Source organism: Peromyscus californicus, unplaced genomic scaffold (genome assembly GCF_007827085.1).
Source record: "Peromyscus californicus insignis strain IS unplaced genomic scaffold, ASM782708v3 Scaffold_16__1_contigs__length_79575227, whole genome shotgun sequence".
Lineage (NCBI taxonomy): Eukaryota > Metazoa > Chordata > Mammalia > Rodentia > Cricetidae > Peromyscus > Peromyscus californicus.
Genome location: NW_026294458.1, coordinates 8181713 through 8199622, shown reverse-complemented (window position 1 = coordinate 8199622; position 17910 = coordinate 8181713). Strand labels below are relative to the sequence as shown.

General features: G+C 44.5%; 1 protein-coding gene across 1 annotated transcript in view; it reads left to right on the top strand.

The window, feature by feature from the left end:
- The first annotated feature begins 270 nt into the window (after positions 1-270).
- Cdc45 (cell division cycle 45) overlaps positions 271-17910 on the top strand; it is a 33413-nt gene continuing 15773 nt past the window's right edge. The window contains exons 1-8 of the mRNA XM_052740287.1: positions 271-645; positions 794-853; positions 1684-1776; positions 2824-2961; positions 4141-4287; positions 6512-6567; positions 13901-13949; positions 16840-16901. Of these exons, the coding sequence (XP_052596247.1) occupies positions 595-645; positions 794-853; positions 1684-1776; positions 2824-2961; positions 4141-4287; positions 6512-6567; positions 13901-13949; positions 16840-16901 (656 nt within the window). The 5' untranslated portion in view covers positions 271-594. The remainder of the gene's footprint in view (positions 646-793; positions 854-1683; positions 1777-2823; positions 2962-4140; positions 4288-6511; positions 6568-13900; positions 13950-16839; positions 16902-17910) is intronic.

The window sequence follows — 17910 nt, the reverse complement described above, 5'->3', positions numbered from 1 at the left end:
ATTATTTATAATGTTTAGATAGCATTCCCTTCCTAACTTGGTAGGCTCCATTCTCGTTATTGACTACAATACCCAGAATGCAGGTAGTTTCCGGCCTTGGCTTCAGCCATCATGGACTCGGGCGGAAGTGCGTTATATATCAACTCTCTACCTCGACCAACAGTGCCTTGAAAACGTAATTGCCGTCCTCAAACGATGTGTAACTGAATTTACTTTATGTCTAGGAGTATTTTTTTTTCCTGAGCATCCCAGGTGAAATGGTAGGCATACCTTCCCGAAGTAAAGATGTCCGCCGAGCGTAGGTGGTTTTGGGTAACTGGAAGTTAGCGTCAAAGGGAGTAACAAGATTCGCAGCCTGACTCTAGATGACGCTTCTTTGGGTGAGTGGGTAGGGGGCGGGACTTCTCCAGCAGCAAATAGCGGAGCTTTATTGGCTGTCTCCCAACGGGACCCAATCAGAAAGGAGGAAAAGGCTAAGAACTATTGGCTGCTGGCATGGGCCAATCGGAAGAGCCGTGATTTGGCGGGAGTCTTGACCACCTCCAGGGCTATCGGTGTCTCAGCGCCAGCTCTGGGTATTCGGTCGCAGTGGCTATGTTCGTGTCCGATTTCCGCAAGGAGTTCTACGAGCTGGTCCACAACCAGGTGACTCCCATTCCACGATCCTGGTCCAAACCTTATCTGAGGGGAAGGGATGAGGGCGAGTGTCCGTGAGTGGGCAAGGAGGACGGGGTGTTGCCACAGAGTTTGAGGTCCCTGTGCTCAACCCACCTGTCTGCATTTCCTTCAACAGAGGGTCCTTCTCTTTGTGGCCTCGGATGTGGATGCCTTGTGTGCTTGCAAGATCCTTCAGGTGAGCTTTGATTATCTTAGGAAGTTAGGGCAGGGGCGAGAGGTGAGGCAACAGGGTTGGCCCCGGCAGGAGGTGGGGCGCAGGAGGGGAGGGACCTGAGGAGCTGGTGACCCAGGGAGGGGCCCAGCGGTCCCTCTCTGAACTGTACCGGGACTAGAGAAGTGTAAACAGTGAGACAAGTAAGTAGTGCTTTGTTTTTTGCTTTGTCTTGTTTTTACAATAACCCAAGTGAAAATGGCTTCACTTCTGAAATCTTTGAACCTGAAAATGACCTCTCAAAGATCGAATTTGAGAGAGGGCTGTGATAGCTGGGAGTGGCGTCATAAGTGAGTGCTGGAAATACAGGAATCCCTAGTCTATTAAAGAGAAGGTCATTAGTTTGGGCTTTGACTATACTGTGGTTTTTACAATGAATAGGGGGTCAGGAACTTTTTAGAACATCTGTAATTAAAATTACTTTTTCCCTCAGTGTGTGACTTTGGCAAAATGTGACAGATTTGGCAGGACTGTACATTGAGCACACACATCCCGCAACCTAGCTTCTCCTACCGATTTTGTTGTTTTGAGACAGGGTTTCTTTGTGTAGCCTTGGCTGTCCTGGATCTCGCTCTGCAGACCAGGCTGGCCTCGAACTCACAGAGATCAGCCTGCTTCTGCCTCTAAAGTGCTGGGATTAAAGGCGTGTGCCACCACCGACCTCCTCCTACTGATGTTTTACCAAACAGCATATCACATAGATCTTCTCTCAGCTCAGCTAATTTGTTTGCTTCTGGTGATTCAAGGTAGGTTATCCTAAATGACGGGGTTCTGATAGTATGCTTTCTCTCCAGGCCCTGTTTCAGTGTGACCACGTGCAGTATACCCTGGTTCCAGTTTCTGGGTGGCAAGAACTTGAAACTGCATTTCTTGAACATAAAGAGCAGGTATGAAATAATGAATCTTAGAATAATTAGTAGGGTAAGTGTGTTTTGAAGTGTCTGTTTCATTACACTTCAAGTTATGATGGCAGAATCAACATTTTTGCCAAAAAAACAAAACAAAACAGGAATTTGAGGCAAACCTAAACTACATATAGCAAGTTTGAGGCCAGCCTTGGCTACATAACAAGATCCTGTCTCAAAAATAAAAGAAGGTATGCATGTGGACAACACCTACTCTGACCTCACATATTTTCCTCGGATACACCACTGCTTTCTACATTCCAGTTTCCAAACACATGTTTTCCCTTTGGATTTAAATGGCAAAACCAAGACTCCTTACCTCTCAACCTGGGGTCAGATAAGAAATGGGACATGTACGGAGTGGGTAGAGTGTGCCAAAGGTCTCTAGAGTCCCTGACCACTTCTAGGATGACTTGGAAGAGATTTATTCATAACTCGAAGTACCTGTACCAACTGAGTTTTCCCCTCAGTGCTGTGAGACAAGATCTTACTTGATAGCCTATGCTGACCTTGAACTCTTGGGCAGTCCCCCTTGGCTTTCGAAGTGTTATATTACAAGTGTGAGCCCACCCAGGCAGTTGGGGAAAGGTTTTTCTGTAGTGGGTGGTTTGTTTTGATAAAGGACTTATTATTTAGGAGGCCATAAAGTATGGGCTGCCCAAGATTTCCTGTGAACCTAACCCACACAGTGCTTGCTGTTAATGTGGTAAGGCAGCAGGACAGTATAGTTAGCAGTATTCAGAGACATTGGTTTGCGTGTGGAGTCCTGGTCTGTTCTTCATTAACTATTGAGTCTGTGCACAAGGCTTGAGTTTGCTGAGCCGCAGCATGCTCTTCAGGAAGCACGGAAAGCCTCAGAGTCCATTTTACAGTGTCATCTGGGAAAGACAATAACCAGGCCAGCTGTGGGCAGTGTTCCTCCTGGGCCTGGCCACATGTGCTCGGCAGAGGAGCGCCAAGATTGACAGTGCTGAGGGAGGAGGGGCCTCCTTGGTGCAGTTCCTTTACAGTGTCTCTATCGCCTTTCAGTTCCGCTATTTCATCCTCATAAACTGTGGAGCCAACGTAGACCTATTGGATATCCTTCAGCCTGATGAAGACAGTGTATTTTTTGTGTGTGATACCCACAGGCCAGTCAACGTTGTGAATGTGTACAATGACACTCAGGTACCTGGCCCTTTTAGAGCCTTCCCTTATGTGTGCTCTCCCTTTAATCAGTCTGTACCTTCTTGTGCTGTGGCAGCATTGCATGGATCTTCTCCAGTTAGGGGGTATCTTCAGTTCAAGAACCCCATCTTACCTGCTCGTGGGCATGTGCACAACACGTTTGTGGAATTGCATCATCTGGAAGGTGGAGGATCAGGATATTTTAGCCCCAAATGGCTCTACTGTACTTATTCTGAACCTCTACGCCTTAAATATGCAACCTAGCATAGACCAGCTGACTAAGCAGTCTGACTTGGTCTCCTTCCACGTGACTTCAGACTCTGAAATCCTCATAGAAGAAACTTCTTCAAGAGAAGTCAGTCTGGAATTGCTATGAGAGACAAAAATTGTATTGGCTTAGTGTAAGTCTCAACCTACTTATCTGTGTAAGAAAACATCTGAGACTGGGTACTTTATAGATTAAAGTTACAGTTAGCTTACTGTCCTGGATATTCAAGAGCGTGGTACAAACATCGGCTCTGCCCTTGTGAGACCCCTATGGTGAATGGTCTCCCAAGAGAGGAAGTGTGTGGCAGAGGGAGAAAGATTCCATGGTGAGTCAGGAAACAGCAGCAAGCTGTGGAAGTTTTATAACCACCCTGCTGGTGGAGACCAAGCTTCTGTGAGGCCTGACACACTTCTGGAGATGGTGTGACTGCATCAGCAAGGGGAGAGCTGCGGCTGACCGAACACTTTCCAGAACCCACCTTTAAATGGCTCTACTCCCTCAACACCCTACACAGTCAGCAAGCTTCTGGCTTGGTGGACCTTTTGGGGGATAAACATATCCAAATATCCAACCATAGCAACATTTTCACATCCTCTATCAAAAGCCAACTGGTGGGACTTTTTTTTTTTAATGTATAGCATAAGAAAGAAATGTTTCGCAGAGTAGACTGTAAATGCTTTTCAAAATTTAGTTTCATAATTTCTGCATGTCATGTGGGACAGCTCTAGTGCTGTACTGAGCGGTATGGAGAAGCCTAGAGCTCTTCTTAGACAGGTGCTATTTGTATGTACAGAACACTTGAGAGTCAGCTGATTAAGAAATATTAAGAGTCTACACAAGCATCATGAGAAACTGTTTTTTTGGCAGGGAGAGAAGAAAATCATAATTGCTTTTTTTGTTTTATAACATAGATCAAATTGCTCATTAAACAAGAGGATGACCTTGAAGTTCCTGCCTATGATGACATCTTTAGGGATGAAGCAGAGGATGAAGATCTTTCAGGAAGTGAGAGTGATGATGCGTCAGAGCCTTCTGAGAAGCGGGCGCGGTTAGAAGAGGTACGTTTGGGCTGGGTGGGCATTCTGGAGGAAGCACAGTTAGGAGAGTTATGTGTGAGCCAGGTGTGACATTCTGAGCCTGCGCACATCTGGGGGGTTACCAGGCAATGGGGAGTGGGGGACTTATTAGGTGTAGGTATAGATTCTGGCTTCTGTCCCCTATCTTTGTGTCTTAAGGCAGATTTCTGGAGTTACTTGAGCTATATCTTATCTTATCTTATCTTATAGGAGGAACCTGGCAGAAGAAATGAAATTTAGGTCAGTTTAGCCCTATCTAGGAAAAGGTAGCAACATTCACACACACACACACACACACACACACACACACACACACACACACACACACACACACACACACACACAAAAGCCCTCACCATGGAGAAACATTAAACATCCGCTTTCCCACAGTATTGTTCATTGCAGTTACCATCAAGGTACCGTGTGTCTGTGGTCCCCTGGCCAGGCCTGTGTAAACACTCTAGGGAAGGCATTTTTGTGATCTGAGATTGGCCAGGGATCTGCCCAACATAGGTTTCCACCAGCTGAAGGATAGTGGGTAGGCGGTGGCCGTCCCTCCACTGTGACAGCTACGTTTTGTTCTTCTGTTCAGCATCACTGTTGAAGAAACCTGTGGCACCTGATCCTGTGGCACAGTTGGAATCTGGGTTTCCAAGGATGTGCTTTAGTGGAACCCTTTCTGGCCATGTTGATGACACTCAGAACGTGGCCAGTCTGAGGCAGGTCAGAGTCCTTCACAACTAAGTGTCCTGCTGTCTCTCCAGTCCTCACTTGTCTTCCTGTCACAGCTCTGGGTGGTCTCAGGATGTCGGCTCGGACCTGCTCTCACGCTGTTCCTCCAGCCATCCCTCATTTTGTTTACTTCCCAGCAGACTTGCTATTGCTTATCTGAGGAAAGCATAATCGTACCCCGATTTAGGTTTTATTTTTGAGGCAAAGTCTTGTAGTATAATCCAGGTTAGCCTCAAACTTTGGTTCCTGTCCTTCAGCCTCCTGAATGCTGAGCCTACAGGTCTGTGCCTCCGTGGTTTCTGATGAGACATCCAGTCATGTGTTCTGCTTTCCCACACACATAAGGGATTGTAGGGGTTTTTTTGGTTTTTGTTTGTTTTTTTTTGTTTTGTTTTTGTTTTTGTTTTTTTTTGGCTGTTGTTTTGTGTGTGTGCATGAGTTTTTGTTATTGTCTTTTTTTTTCTCTTCGATACTCAGGAGTTTGGGTTTTTTTCTGTGTGAGCTTCCTTTGGCTTTTTATGGAGATTTTTCGTTTTGGGGTGTTTGTTCTTTTTGACACAGGGTCTCACTATGTAGCCCTTCCTCACCTTGATAAGGCATCTTTAGTTGGGGACTTTGTTCTCCTTCTGTTGGTGTGCCCAGGTTGGCAGCTTCTTGGCCTTCAAGTCTGGATGAGCCAAAAAGGGAAACCAGGCCACACAGAGGTCCCTAACTCGGCGCCTGTGCTGCCACCTTTGGAGTCGTACTTAGCCTCTGTAACATCTGTGGGTTTAGATATGTCTAGCAGGCACTAAGGATCACAGCTCTATCTTCCTGGCTATAATATCTAGGTATTTTGGATGCTGAATAGGCAGAGTGGCCAGATGCTGAGTGTAGCGTGGAGCACATGCAAGGAAAGCCTGTGCTCTTCAGTATCTGGATGGTGTCTGCCAAGTTCTGGAGGCCAAGTGACCCAGTCGTCCCCTTCCTCAGCGATTCAGGTTTCCGGGTATAGGCTGGACTTGGAGCATGGACAAAACCCACATTCTCCCTCAAGGGGTCTGTGCCTAGGGGCTTCTTTCAAAGTTCCTTGTCAGGCTTAACCTTTTTGTCTTAGATTTTCTATTGCTGTGACAAAACACCATGACCAAGGCAATTTATAAAAGAAAACATTTAACTTAGAGCCCATGGTTGCAGAGGGTTTGAGTCTGTCATTGACATGGCAGGCATCGCACTGGAGCAGTAGCTGAGAGCTTACATTCTTAGCTGCAAATAGGAGGCAGACAGAGCACACTGAGAATTGAGTGGGCTTTTGAAACCTCAAAACCCACCCCCAGCAACACACCTCCTATACGGCCACACCTCCTATACGGCCACACCTCCTAGTCCTTCCCAAACAGTCCCACCAACTGGGAAACAAGTATTCAAACATGAGCCTATGGGGGCCATTCTCATTCAAACCACCACACTTTTCTTTTGTTTGTCACTATTTCAGGAGATTGCGGCACGAACCACAAAGAGGAGGCAGCGAAGAGAGTGGGAGACCCGGAGGTGAGTCCCGTGAAGCAGCTCTGCGATACCTTTAGGGCTTCCTGGATGCCACGTTCCCTTAGTTAAGAATCTGGGGCTGCCAGACAGTGGTGGGCACACCTTTAATCCCAGTACTCAGGAGGCAGAGACAGGCAGATCTCTGTGAGTTCAAGGCCAGCCTGGTCTACAGAGTGAGTTCTAGGACAGCCAGGGCTACAAGTGAAACCCTGTCTCAAAAAAAAAAAAAAAAAAAAGGAGAGGAATCTTGGGGCCAAGCCACTTTGGTGTGAGTATGTGGTCATTGTCTTGAACCACCCTGTGTATTGTCCTTGGGTTCTCCCAAATCAGGCCCTTCTGTTAGGAATGATGCCTTTGCCAGATTTTTTTTTCAGATGTATAGATACTTTCATTTATTAAACTTTTTATAAAAGAACAGATACCTGCCAATTGTATAAAATCTTTCATTGAAAGAAATATGAGCAGAAACTAAGTTACCCCTAATTTCTCTTAATGCATGTGTAAAAGAAGTGGCGCACTTTGAGATGAAAATGCTAGAATGGTTATTTGAGCTTGAAGTAAACATGTGTTTGAACTGGGCACAGGAGGAATTGCTTGCTAAAGGTCCTAGCTATCAGCCTCTGTGGCCCAGCTGAAGGTTCTGCCCACCAACCACGGGAAAGAAGATTGCCCCTCCTATAAAAGACAATGTCAGGCCATTTCTGGAAGTGTAAGGATGGCTAAGTGGAAAACTGTCCATAAGCTGATCACAGTTTAAGGTGTTTGGATTTCTTTTCTGAATTATTCTCTGAAACATGCTGAATTTCCCTCAGAATTATCCATATTTGTGCTTATTTTACTATCAAACTATACATCTAATTTTGCATTTTCTACTTAATATAGTGGAGACAAGGTCTCACTGTATAGCCCAGGCTAGCCTTGACTTGATTTACGATGCACCTGCAGCTTCCCAGGTGCTAAGAGTACAGGCAGGTACCACTATTTCTGACTATAATCATTTTTTATACTTCTGAATTCATTTTTGTGGTTTGTTTGTTTTTGAGACAAGAATCTCATGTAGTTCAGGTTAGCATCAGACTTGCTGTGTAGCCAAGGATGACCTTTAACTTTTGTTCTTAACTATTCCTACCTCTCTAGTGATGGGATTGCAGGAGATTATAGGTATGTGCCACCACACCTAATTTATGTGGTCCTGGGCTGGCGCTCTATTATCTGAGTCATATCCTCAGGTCACAGATTTTTATACTTCTGAACAGTCTTTTAAAAACTACTTAGTCGCCAGGCAGTGGTGGCGCACGCCTTTAATCCCAGCACTCGGGAGGCAGAGGCAGGCGGATCTCTGTGAGTTCAAGGCCAGCCTGGTCTCCAAAGCGAGTTCCAGGAAAGGCGCAAAGCTACACAGAGAAACCCTGTCTCGAAAAACCAAAAAAAAAAAAAAAAAAAAAAAAAAAAACCAAAGACCAAAACAAAAGGAACAAGCCAGCAGTAGTGGCACACACCTTTAATCCCAGCATTTGGAAGGCAGAGACAGGTAGATCTCTGTGAGTTCAAGGCCAGCCTGGTCTACAGAGGCATTCCAGGACAACCAGGGCTATACAAAGAGACCTTGTCTCAGAAAAAAAAAAAAAAATTATAAGACTAGGCACAAACCCTCATCAAGGTTGGACAAGGCAACCCCATAGGAAGGAAAGGGTCCCAGGTGCAGGCAAAAGAGTCAGAGATGTCCCCCACTCACTGTTAGGAGTCTCACGAGCACTAAATTTTACAACGTAATATGTATGCCGAGGACCTAGTTCAGTCTCTGAACCCTGCTTAGCTGACTCTGTGGCCCTTGAGACACCTGTTCTCATAGTGTCCTCCACTCCTCTGCCTTCTTCTCCAGGATCTCCTGGCTCTGCCTGGTGTTTGGCTGTAGTTCTCTGTATCTGCTTCCATCAGTGGCTGGATGAAGTCTCTGATGACAGTTGGGCTAGGCACTGATTTATGTGTGTAGCAGAGTATCACTAGGAATCATTTCATTGATTTTATTTATTTATTTCCAGTTGTGTGTGGTTCTATCCTGGGTCTCTGGGCTGTCCAGCCTAGCCATCCAGACAGTGTCAGGTGTGGGCTCCCTCTCATGACATGGGCCTCCAGTTGGGCCAGTCATTGGTTGGCCATTCCCACAAGTTCTGAGCCACCATTACCTCAGCACATCTTGCAGGCAAGACAAATTGTAGGTCGAATAGCCATTTCCTTGATGGCTAGGGATGTTGAACGTTTCTTTAAGTGTTTCTCAGAAATTTGAGATTCCTCTGTTGAGAATTCTCTGTTTAGATCTGTACCCCCATTTTAAAATTAGATTTTTGGTTTGTTGATGTCTACTTTCTTGAGTTCTTTATATATTTTAGACATTAGCCCTCTGTTGAATGTGGAGTTGGGAGACATCTTTTCCCATTCTGTAGGCTGACATTTTGTCCTATTGATGGTGTCCTTTACCTTAGAGAATTTTTTCAGTTTCATGAGGTTCCACTTATTGAGTGTTGTTCTTAGTGCCTATGCTATCAGTGTTCTGTTCAGAAAGTTGTCTCCTGTGCCAATGAGTTGAAGACTATTCCCCACTTTCTCTTCTATCAGGTTCAGTGTATCTGGTTTTATGTTGAGGTCTTTGATCCACTTGTTCTTGAGTTTTGTGCATGGCAATAGATATGGATCTATTTGCATTTTTCTACATGCTGATGTCCAGTTAGACAGCACCATTTGTTGAAGATGCTTTCTTTTTTCCATTGTGTATTTCTGGCTTCTTTATCAAAAATCAGCTGTCCCTAGATGTGTGGATTTAAGTCTGAGTCTTTGATTTGATTCCATTGATCAGCCTGCTTGTTTTTATGCCAATACCATGCATTTTTTTTATTACTATGGCTCTGTAGTATAGCTTAAAATTAGGGATGGTGATAGCTCTAGAAGTTCTTTCATTATACAGTATTATTTTAGCTATCCTGAGTTTTTTGTTTTTTCATATGAAGTTGAGTATTGTCTTTTCAAGGTCTGTCTTTACAATTTTGTTGAAATTTTGATGTGGATTGTGTTGAATCTGTAGATTGCTTTTAGTAAGATTGCCATTTTTACTATGTTAATTCTACCAATCCATGAACATGGGAGATCTTTCCATCTTCTGACATCTCCTCCAATTTCTTTCTTCAAAGACTTGAAGTTCTTGTCTTTCATTTGCTTGGCTAGAGTTACCTCAAGATGTTTTATATTATTTGTGGCTATTGTGAAGGGTGTTCTTTCCTTGATTTCTTTCTCAGTGTGTTTATCATTTGTATATAGGAGGGCTACTGATATTTTGGGTGTTTGTTTGTTTGTTTGTTTGTTTTTAATTGATCTTGTATCCAGCCATTTTACTGAAGGTGTTTATCAGCTTTAGGAGTTCTCTGGTAGAATTTTTAGGGTCGGCTTATGTATACTATTATATCACCTGCAAATACCGATACTTTGACTTCTTCCTTCCCAACTTGTATCCCCTTGATCTCCTTCAGTTGCCTTATTGCTCTAGCTAGAACTTCATTTACTATATTGAATAGATATGGAAAGAGTGGAGAGCCTTGTCTTGTTCCTGATTTTAGTGGAATTGCTTTGAGTCTCTCTCCATTTAATTTGATGTTGGCTATTGGCTTGCTGTAAATTGCCTTTATTATGTTTAGGAATGTTTCTTGTATCCCTGATCTCTCCAAGACTTATCATGAAGTGATGTTGGATTTTGTCAAAGGCTTTTTCAGAATCTAATGAGACAGATGATAATGTGTTGGGGTTTTTTTTTCTTTCATTTTGTTTATATAGTGTATTATATTGACAGATTTTCATGTGTTGAACCATCCCTGCATCTCTGGGATGAAGCCTACTTGATCATGGTGGATGATCTTGTTAATGTGTTCTTGGATTTGGTTTGTGAATATTTTATTGAGTATTTTTACATCAGTGTTCATAAAGAAAATCGGTCTGTAATTCTCTTTTTTTGTTGAATTGTGTAGTTCGGTTATCAGGGTGATTGTGGCCTCATGAAATGAATTCGGCAGTGTTCCTTCTGTTTCTATTTCATGCAGTAATTTGAGGAGTATTGGTGTTAGCTCTTCTTTGAAAGTCTGATAAGATTCTGGGCTAAAACCATCTGGCCCTGGGCTTTTTTTTGGTGGGGGGGGGGGCGTTTGGGTGACTTTTAATGACTGCTTCTATTTCCAAAGTTAAATCAAGATCAGATAAACAATTTGAATAGACCTATAACCCCTAAGGAAATAGAATTACAGACCAATTTTCCTCATGAGCATAGATGCAAAAATATTCAGTTGAATCTATTGCTATTGAGATATCAATGACCAATGACTATTAGTTACTGTTATTTTGTTGTTGTTGGTGGTGGTGGTAGAGTATGTACATGTGCGCACATGCATCCCTTTTGGTTTTGCTGGTGTGAGATTATTTCCTGTGTTTTCATGGGTGTAGTTAACCTCCTTGGGTTGGAGTTTTCCTTTTAGTACTTTCTGTAGGGCCAGATATTTGGATAGATGTTATTTAAATTGACTTTAGAGTCTACAAGACATCTGTCCAGACCCTTCTGGCTTTGAGTCTCCATTGAGAAGTCGGGTGTAATTCTTTTTTTTTTTTTTTTTAAAGATTTATTTATTTATTATGCACACAGAAGAGGGTGCCAGGTCTCATTACAGATGATTGTGAGCCACCATGTGGGTGCTGGGAATTGAACTCAGGACCTCTGGAAGAGCAGTCGGTGCTCTTAACCTCTGAGCCATCTCTCCAGCCCGTCGGGTGTAATTCTAATAGGTCTGCCTGTATATGTTACTTGGCCTTTTTCCCTTGCAGTTTTTAATATTCTTTCTTTGTTTTGTATGTTTAGTATTTTGATTATTATGTGTCATGGAGTTTTCTTTTCTCGTCCAATCTATTTGGTGTTGTATATGCTTCTTGTATCTTTATAGCCACCTCCTTTTTTAAGTCAGGAAAATTTTCTTCTACGATTTTGTTAAAAATATGTTCTGAGCATGGTGGTTGTAGCACACACCTTTAATCACAGCACTTGGGAGGCAGAGGCAGACAGATCTCTGAGTTTGAGGCCAGCCTGGTCTACAGAGCGAGTTCCAGTACAGCAGTACAGCCAGGGCTGTTACACAGAGAAACTGTGTTGGGAAAAAAAAAAAATTCTGGGCCTTTGAGCTGGTTACTTTTCCTTCTTCTATTCCTTTTATTCTTAGATTTGGTCTTTTCACAGTGTACCGTATTTCCTGGATGTTTTGCATCAGGAATTTTTTACATTTAACATTTCTTTGACTGATGTATCTATTTCTTCTATTGTATCTTCAACGCCTGAGAGTCTCTTCTTTCCTGTCTTGTGTTCTGTTGGTGATGCTTGCATCTGCAGTTCCTGTTCGCTTCACCAGATTTTCCATTTCCAGAATTCCTTCAGTTTGTATTTTCTTTCTTGCTTCTATTTCTGGTTTCAGGACTTGAACAGTTTTATTTGTTTCCTTCAACTGTTTGTTTTTTTTCTTGGCTTTTAAAAGGGATTATTTATTTCCTCTTTAAGGACCTCTCTCATCTTCATAAAGTTGGTTTTAAAGTTGTTTCCTTGTGCTTGAGCTGTGTGGGAATGTTCAGGACTTGCTGTAGTAGGCTAGCTGGGCTCTGGTGGTGCCATATTGCCCTGGCTGTTGATTGGGTTCTTACACTGGCATCTAGGCATCTGGGTTTGGGGTGATTATAGGTCTGGGTGCTGATTTCTGAGTTTGTCTTTGTTGATGGATGTTCAGTTCCTTGGTTTCTGTTTCCTCTCAGGTCTTCTGGCCGAAGTGGCCTGTGATTAAGTAGAGGGTCTCCACCTAAGTTGGGGACTAGACTTATGGTGGCAGGAGTGGCCTCTGATCTAGCAGGAGATTCTCAGCAAGAGTTCAGGGCTGGGATATGGTGATGGGGAGGGGGTAGCGATTAGGCATATACCAGACAGGCAGTGACAAGGACGAGAGGTTTGGGGTAGGGTGGGCAGGAACTGAGAGTGTTGGCGGTCTGTGGGCAGGGGTGGAGGATGGGAGCTTTACATGGAGTTCTGGCTTTCAGCATGGCCTCTGGTGGAGCAAGGGGTTTCCGCCGGAGTTGTGGGCTGGAATATGTTCAGGGTGTTTTTCTTGACTGCTTTCAACTTTATTTTTTGAAAGCAAGGTCTCTCACTGAGCTTGGAGCCCATCAATTTGGCTAGACTGACTGTCCTCTAAGCTTTGGGGATCACCTGTTTCTGTTCCCTCTCCTAACCCCAGTACACACAACACTTAGCTTTTTATATGGGTGCTGAGGACCCAAACTCAGTTCCTCATGCTTGCATAGTAGGTATCCTTTATCAGTTGAGCTATCTCCTCAGCCTTTTTATTTGTTTATTTTAGAGACTTTGCCTAACTTGTAGCCCAGGCTGGCCTTCAACTGTTCAGTCTCCTGTCTCAACCTCCTGAGCACGGGGATTACAGATGTGTACCACCATGTCTGACCCTTTCTCCGTTTTTAAAATGTAGGTTACTTCTAGTACTTCACCCTTGCAAATAAGTCTATAGTTAATGACTTTGTGCATGCAATATCAGGGCTCAAACCTGGGACAAATGGCTGAGGTGCCTATTTAACATGTCAAAGTGGACCTGGCTGCCAGGTTCTCCCAGCATCCCCTAGTTCCTACTTGTAACAGGGTATGGCAGGCATACCCAGCCCTCTACCCTAAACTCTCCAGCCCAACGACCCCTTTTGTCTACCCTTTACCCTTCTGGCTTCTTGGTCTGGCTTTCCCTTCCCTCCCTCCTCACATGGCCCAGCTCAGTCATGTCTACTCTGGACTCTCCCAGATGTCCCTGCCTCTGGCTATGCTCTCCCTTTTATCTACAGTAAACCTTCTCCTCTACCATACCTAGGAGCAGTCACGTCCTTCCTCTTTTTTTTTTTTTGTTTTTGTTTTTGTTGTTGTTATTTTTATGTTTTTCGAGACAGGGTTTCTCTGTGTAGCTTTGCGCCTTTCCTGGATCTCGCGCTGTAGACCAGGCTGGCCTCGAACTCACAGAGATCCGCCTGCCTCTGCCTCCCGAGTGCTGGGATTAAAGGCGTGCGCCACCACCGCCCGGCTTTTTTTTTTTTTTTTTTTTCTTTCTTGTTTTTTGAATTGCTTTGAGATAATTTCTCAGGAACAAGATTCTGAGATCATACCTGCCTAAAACATATGTATACATTCTGCTAAAGAATCAGTAAGTGAAAACAAATGGTAGCATCATGTCCTGCTGCTTCCAGTCAAAGACACCATTTTGTGTTGTTACAGGAGAGACATCCTCTTTGATTACGAGCAGTATGAATATTATGGGACATCGGTAAGTATGAGTAGATCTGATGCACTATTAAGTTCTGACTCTAGGGGTCAGTGTCCTAGGATGTAAGAGCAAAGGTTTGACAGCCAAAAAACCTGGCTTGCGTCAGAGTTGCATCTCCCCAACACTTGCCTTTGGGTGGTGGTACTGCCTCTCTGAGCTGTCCACTCCTGTTCCTCTGGAAGCTGACTAGAATGGATGCTTCCCAGTCTAGTTTTGGGTTGCCTTATCATTTTATTTATTTATTTATTTTTTATTTTATGGTGGTACAAAATTGATACATAATCAGTAAAATCAAATTTTTTGAGACAAGGCCCTCTTATACAGCCCTGGTAGCCCTGAGCTCCTGGCTTCAAATGATCCTCCTGCCTCCACCTGAATAGCTGGGAGTATAGTTATACACTACTATACCTACCAAGATTAAAGACCATAATAAGACTCTTTCTGCTTCCTGGAAGCCTTGACATAAGCTGTTCTGCTTTGCCATGCCCTTCCCACTGTGGTGACTGAAACCACAATCCATTTTCCCCTTTGTTAATAATAATAATATGCTTTTCTTTCTTTTCAGATTTTGTAGTGCTAGGGACCAAACCTAGCACTCAGACGTGCCAGGAAAGTGCTCAGCAATGAGCCACCCCTCAACACTTGCTAATTATTTTTAATTCTAGAATCAAGCAAAACTTTATTTCATAAAGTAAAGCCAGACATGGTGGTGCACATCTTTAGTCCCAGTACTCGGGAGGCAGAGGCAGGCGGATCTCTGAGTTCAAGGCCAGCCTGGGCTACAAAGCAAGTTCCTGGATAACCACGGCTGCACAGAGAAACCTTGTCTCAGAGAGAGTGTTCTCCGTGCTTCACATTCTGGATCTGGAACTTTCCGGGCTACTCTCTGACTGTCTCACAGCCACAGTGGTCTAGAGCATCTAGTCAGACAAAGGTCCAGAGGAGCCAAACATGCTCTGCAGGGTGGCGCAACTCATCTAGAATGTTGGGCAAGCTAGATGTATTGACTGCTGCTTATTTTGTCTTCTTTTCGCAGGGTTGGGTGTACCCATTGTAAGTGGAGGGCGTCTCCACTCCTTCCAGAGGCAGCTGTTAGGGTAGTCTGCCCTCATGCCATGTAGCTGCTGGCAGCTGTTCTTGTTCATCATCAGAGATACAAAGTAACGGAGCTAGGGAGATGGCTCAACAGTTGAGAAAGTAAATACTCTTAGAGAGAACCCAGGTTTGGTTGCCAGCACCCACATGGCAGCTCACAGCTGTCCATGAGTCCAGGTCCAGAGTATCTGCCTCCTTCCTCTGGCCTCTGTGGGTACCAGGCACACATGTGCACAGACAAAACCCTCACACATAAAATAAATCAAATCTTTAAGAATACATATTAAATTGGGCATGGTGACTGTTTTAGTTAGGGTTGCTATTGCTAAGATGAAACACTGACCAAAGAAACTTGGGGAGGAAAGGGTTTGTTTCAGCTTGTATTTCCCTCACTTCATCACTGAGGGAAGTCAGGACAAGATCTCAGAACAGGGAGGAACTTGGAAGCTGGAGCTGTTGCAGAGGCCATGGAGGAATGCTGCTCACTGGCTTGTTCCTCATGATTTGCTCAACTCGGACCAGGGATGGCCCCATCCACAATGGCTGGACTCTCCCCTATCATCCTGAATTAAGAAAGTGCCCTACAGGCTTGTGGACCTTATGATGCATTTTCTCAGCTGAGGCTTCCCTCCTTTCAGGACTTCAGTTTATGCTATGCTAACATCAAACTAGCTAGCACAGTGGCACACCTTTGATCCCAGCACTTGGGAGGCGGAAGGAAGCAGATCTCTGAGTTCAAGGCCTGACTGCCATCCAGAGCTACATAATGAGACTCTTATCTCAAAATAAATAAGTAAATATATCTGTATTGATCTCTGTGCAAGATTAAACTGTAGAATTACAGTGGTACATCTGATTTTTAAATAGAATTTAGTGTAGAAAGCCTGTTGCTAGGCTGTTAGTGTTAGCCAGAGTTTAGGGCCTTTACTAGCTCCAGAAGATACATGGTTCTTAACATATGTTAATTTGATTTAGGATTTTTTTTTTTTGGTTTACTTTATGATAGTGCAAAAGTGATATATGCGCAGTACAAATCAAAATTGTTTTCAATGAAAACACTGTATTCACTCTTCAGATTTGACTCTTAGACCTTGGACTCTTGATACTGTATTTCCCATGTTTCATTTGTAGTCAAGTTTTGCCTCCTCTGGCTTTGTGCTCAGCTCTTGCCATACATAGGGAGGGAACTGTTGTTCTCAGAAATGATAGCTGACTTTCTCCAGATACATGGACAATTCCCTTAAAATTTGCTCCCTGGAGGAAGCCAGCATCTCACCCTAAGTGTGCTGGTCAGGCATCCATTACCTTCACAGTCTCACTACTCAGGCTGTTACCTCTTCTGTCCCTGAAAGACCTTCAGGGGGAGTCCAGGAGCCCCTCCCACTTTAATATCCCGGCGACCTGGGGATGAATCTGAGGCTGCCTCCAAGCAGGAAGAATGCAAATGCATAGTACACAATCAGACAGCAGGGCCTCCTGACATAGGTTCTCAGTGCCTCCTTGAGCATCACCTGTAAGGTGTTCAGAAGTCTCTGCATGGTGCTATGCCTGGGCTTCCCTCTGGGTGGCACTTTCTTCATTTGCTACATGATTAAAAACACAGATGTTTGGGTCGGTGGAATGACTCTGTCATCCTTCACTCTGATGGGACATTTTTCTCACGTGCTGGAAAGAAGCCTGAATACCCTGATTTGTGGGCCTTGGCTGGGCTCCTTATCTTAGAGTTGTCCCCACTGTATTGCTCCTTCTGTGAACTCAGTGGCTTTTGGCTTCAGGCTTTTCTGCTTTCTTGCAGTCAGCCATGGTGATGTTTGACCTGGCGTGGATGATGTCCAAGGACCTGAATGACATGCTGTGGTATGTAGCACACACACATTCCTGTACACCCTGCAGCATCCATATTGGGAGGCCTGCCACCAGCCAACATCAGTGTCACGTGACAGCCCCTTGCTTCCCCCAGGAATGTTAGGTGCAGTCCCTTCCAGGATGATTTCTAACCCTCGTCTTCCTGGGGTTAAATGTGAGGCTAGGGGACTCATACGACCTTATAGAGGTCAGTGGGGCTCCAGTGCAGCTTCTGTCTCCACCCTAATGCTTAGCCTTATGCCCTGTAAGTACACTAATTTGAAGTTTGAGTGAGATAGCCCTTACTAGGCATCCTTGCAGCCCTGGCACTGGTACAATCCAATGCAGAATTGTCCCTGCCTACAATTTCTCTGTGCAGACTGCAACCAGGGCCTTGAACACACAGACCAGTGGGCCTGCCAGTCACTGCCGACTTGGTTGATCTAGAAATAAAATCTGGTCTTTATAAGTGAGAAGCATATAAGTCTGGCCTGGCTCCACCTCCTCGGCCCCTTGTTCGTGGTACTTTTTTTCTCTGCACTGTCTACCAAGGCTCCTCAGCTCTAATCACCACAGTCATAGTTATATTTGTCTGCATAGAATCGGGACAGGTTAGGACTTTGCAGGGCCACCTCTAGCCCGAGGGTGTTCCGCCATTCTACAGTTGTAAGGGCGCTGATCTGTTGCCTACTCCAGTTCTCAGCTCTCATTCTTGTGCTGTGTGCCATTACTTACTTGGCCACTTGCCCACCAGCTGCCCCAGCCAGGTTGTGTGCTGAGTGGCTTGGAGTCTATCATGAAAGACCCTACAGTTAGGTGAGGCAGGACTCCTGTACCAGTGATGGGTACCTGCTGGCTACATTGCTTTGGTATTCAAGCTAAATTAGTTTCCTACTAGAGCCAGTAGCAACCAGTTTTGACAGGAACTGGGGAGGGCTGGGCCTGGGTGTGTGCAGTGTACCTTTCATAGAGTACTTCTTTTACTGGATGGGTGGCCTAATGCCTTCTTGTCTGACTTGTG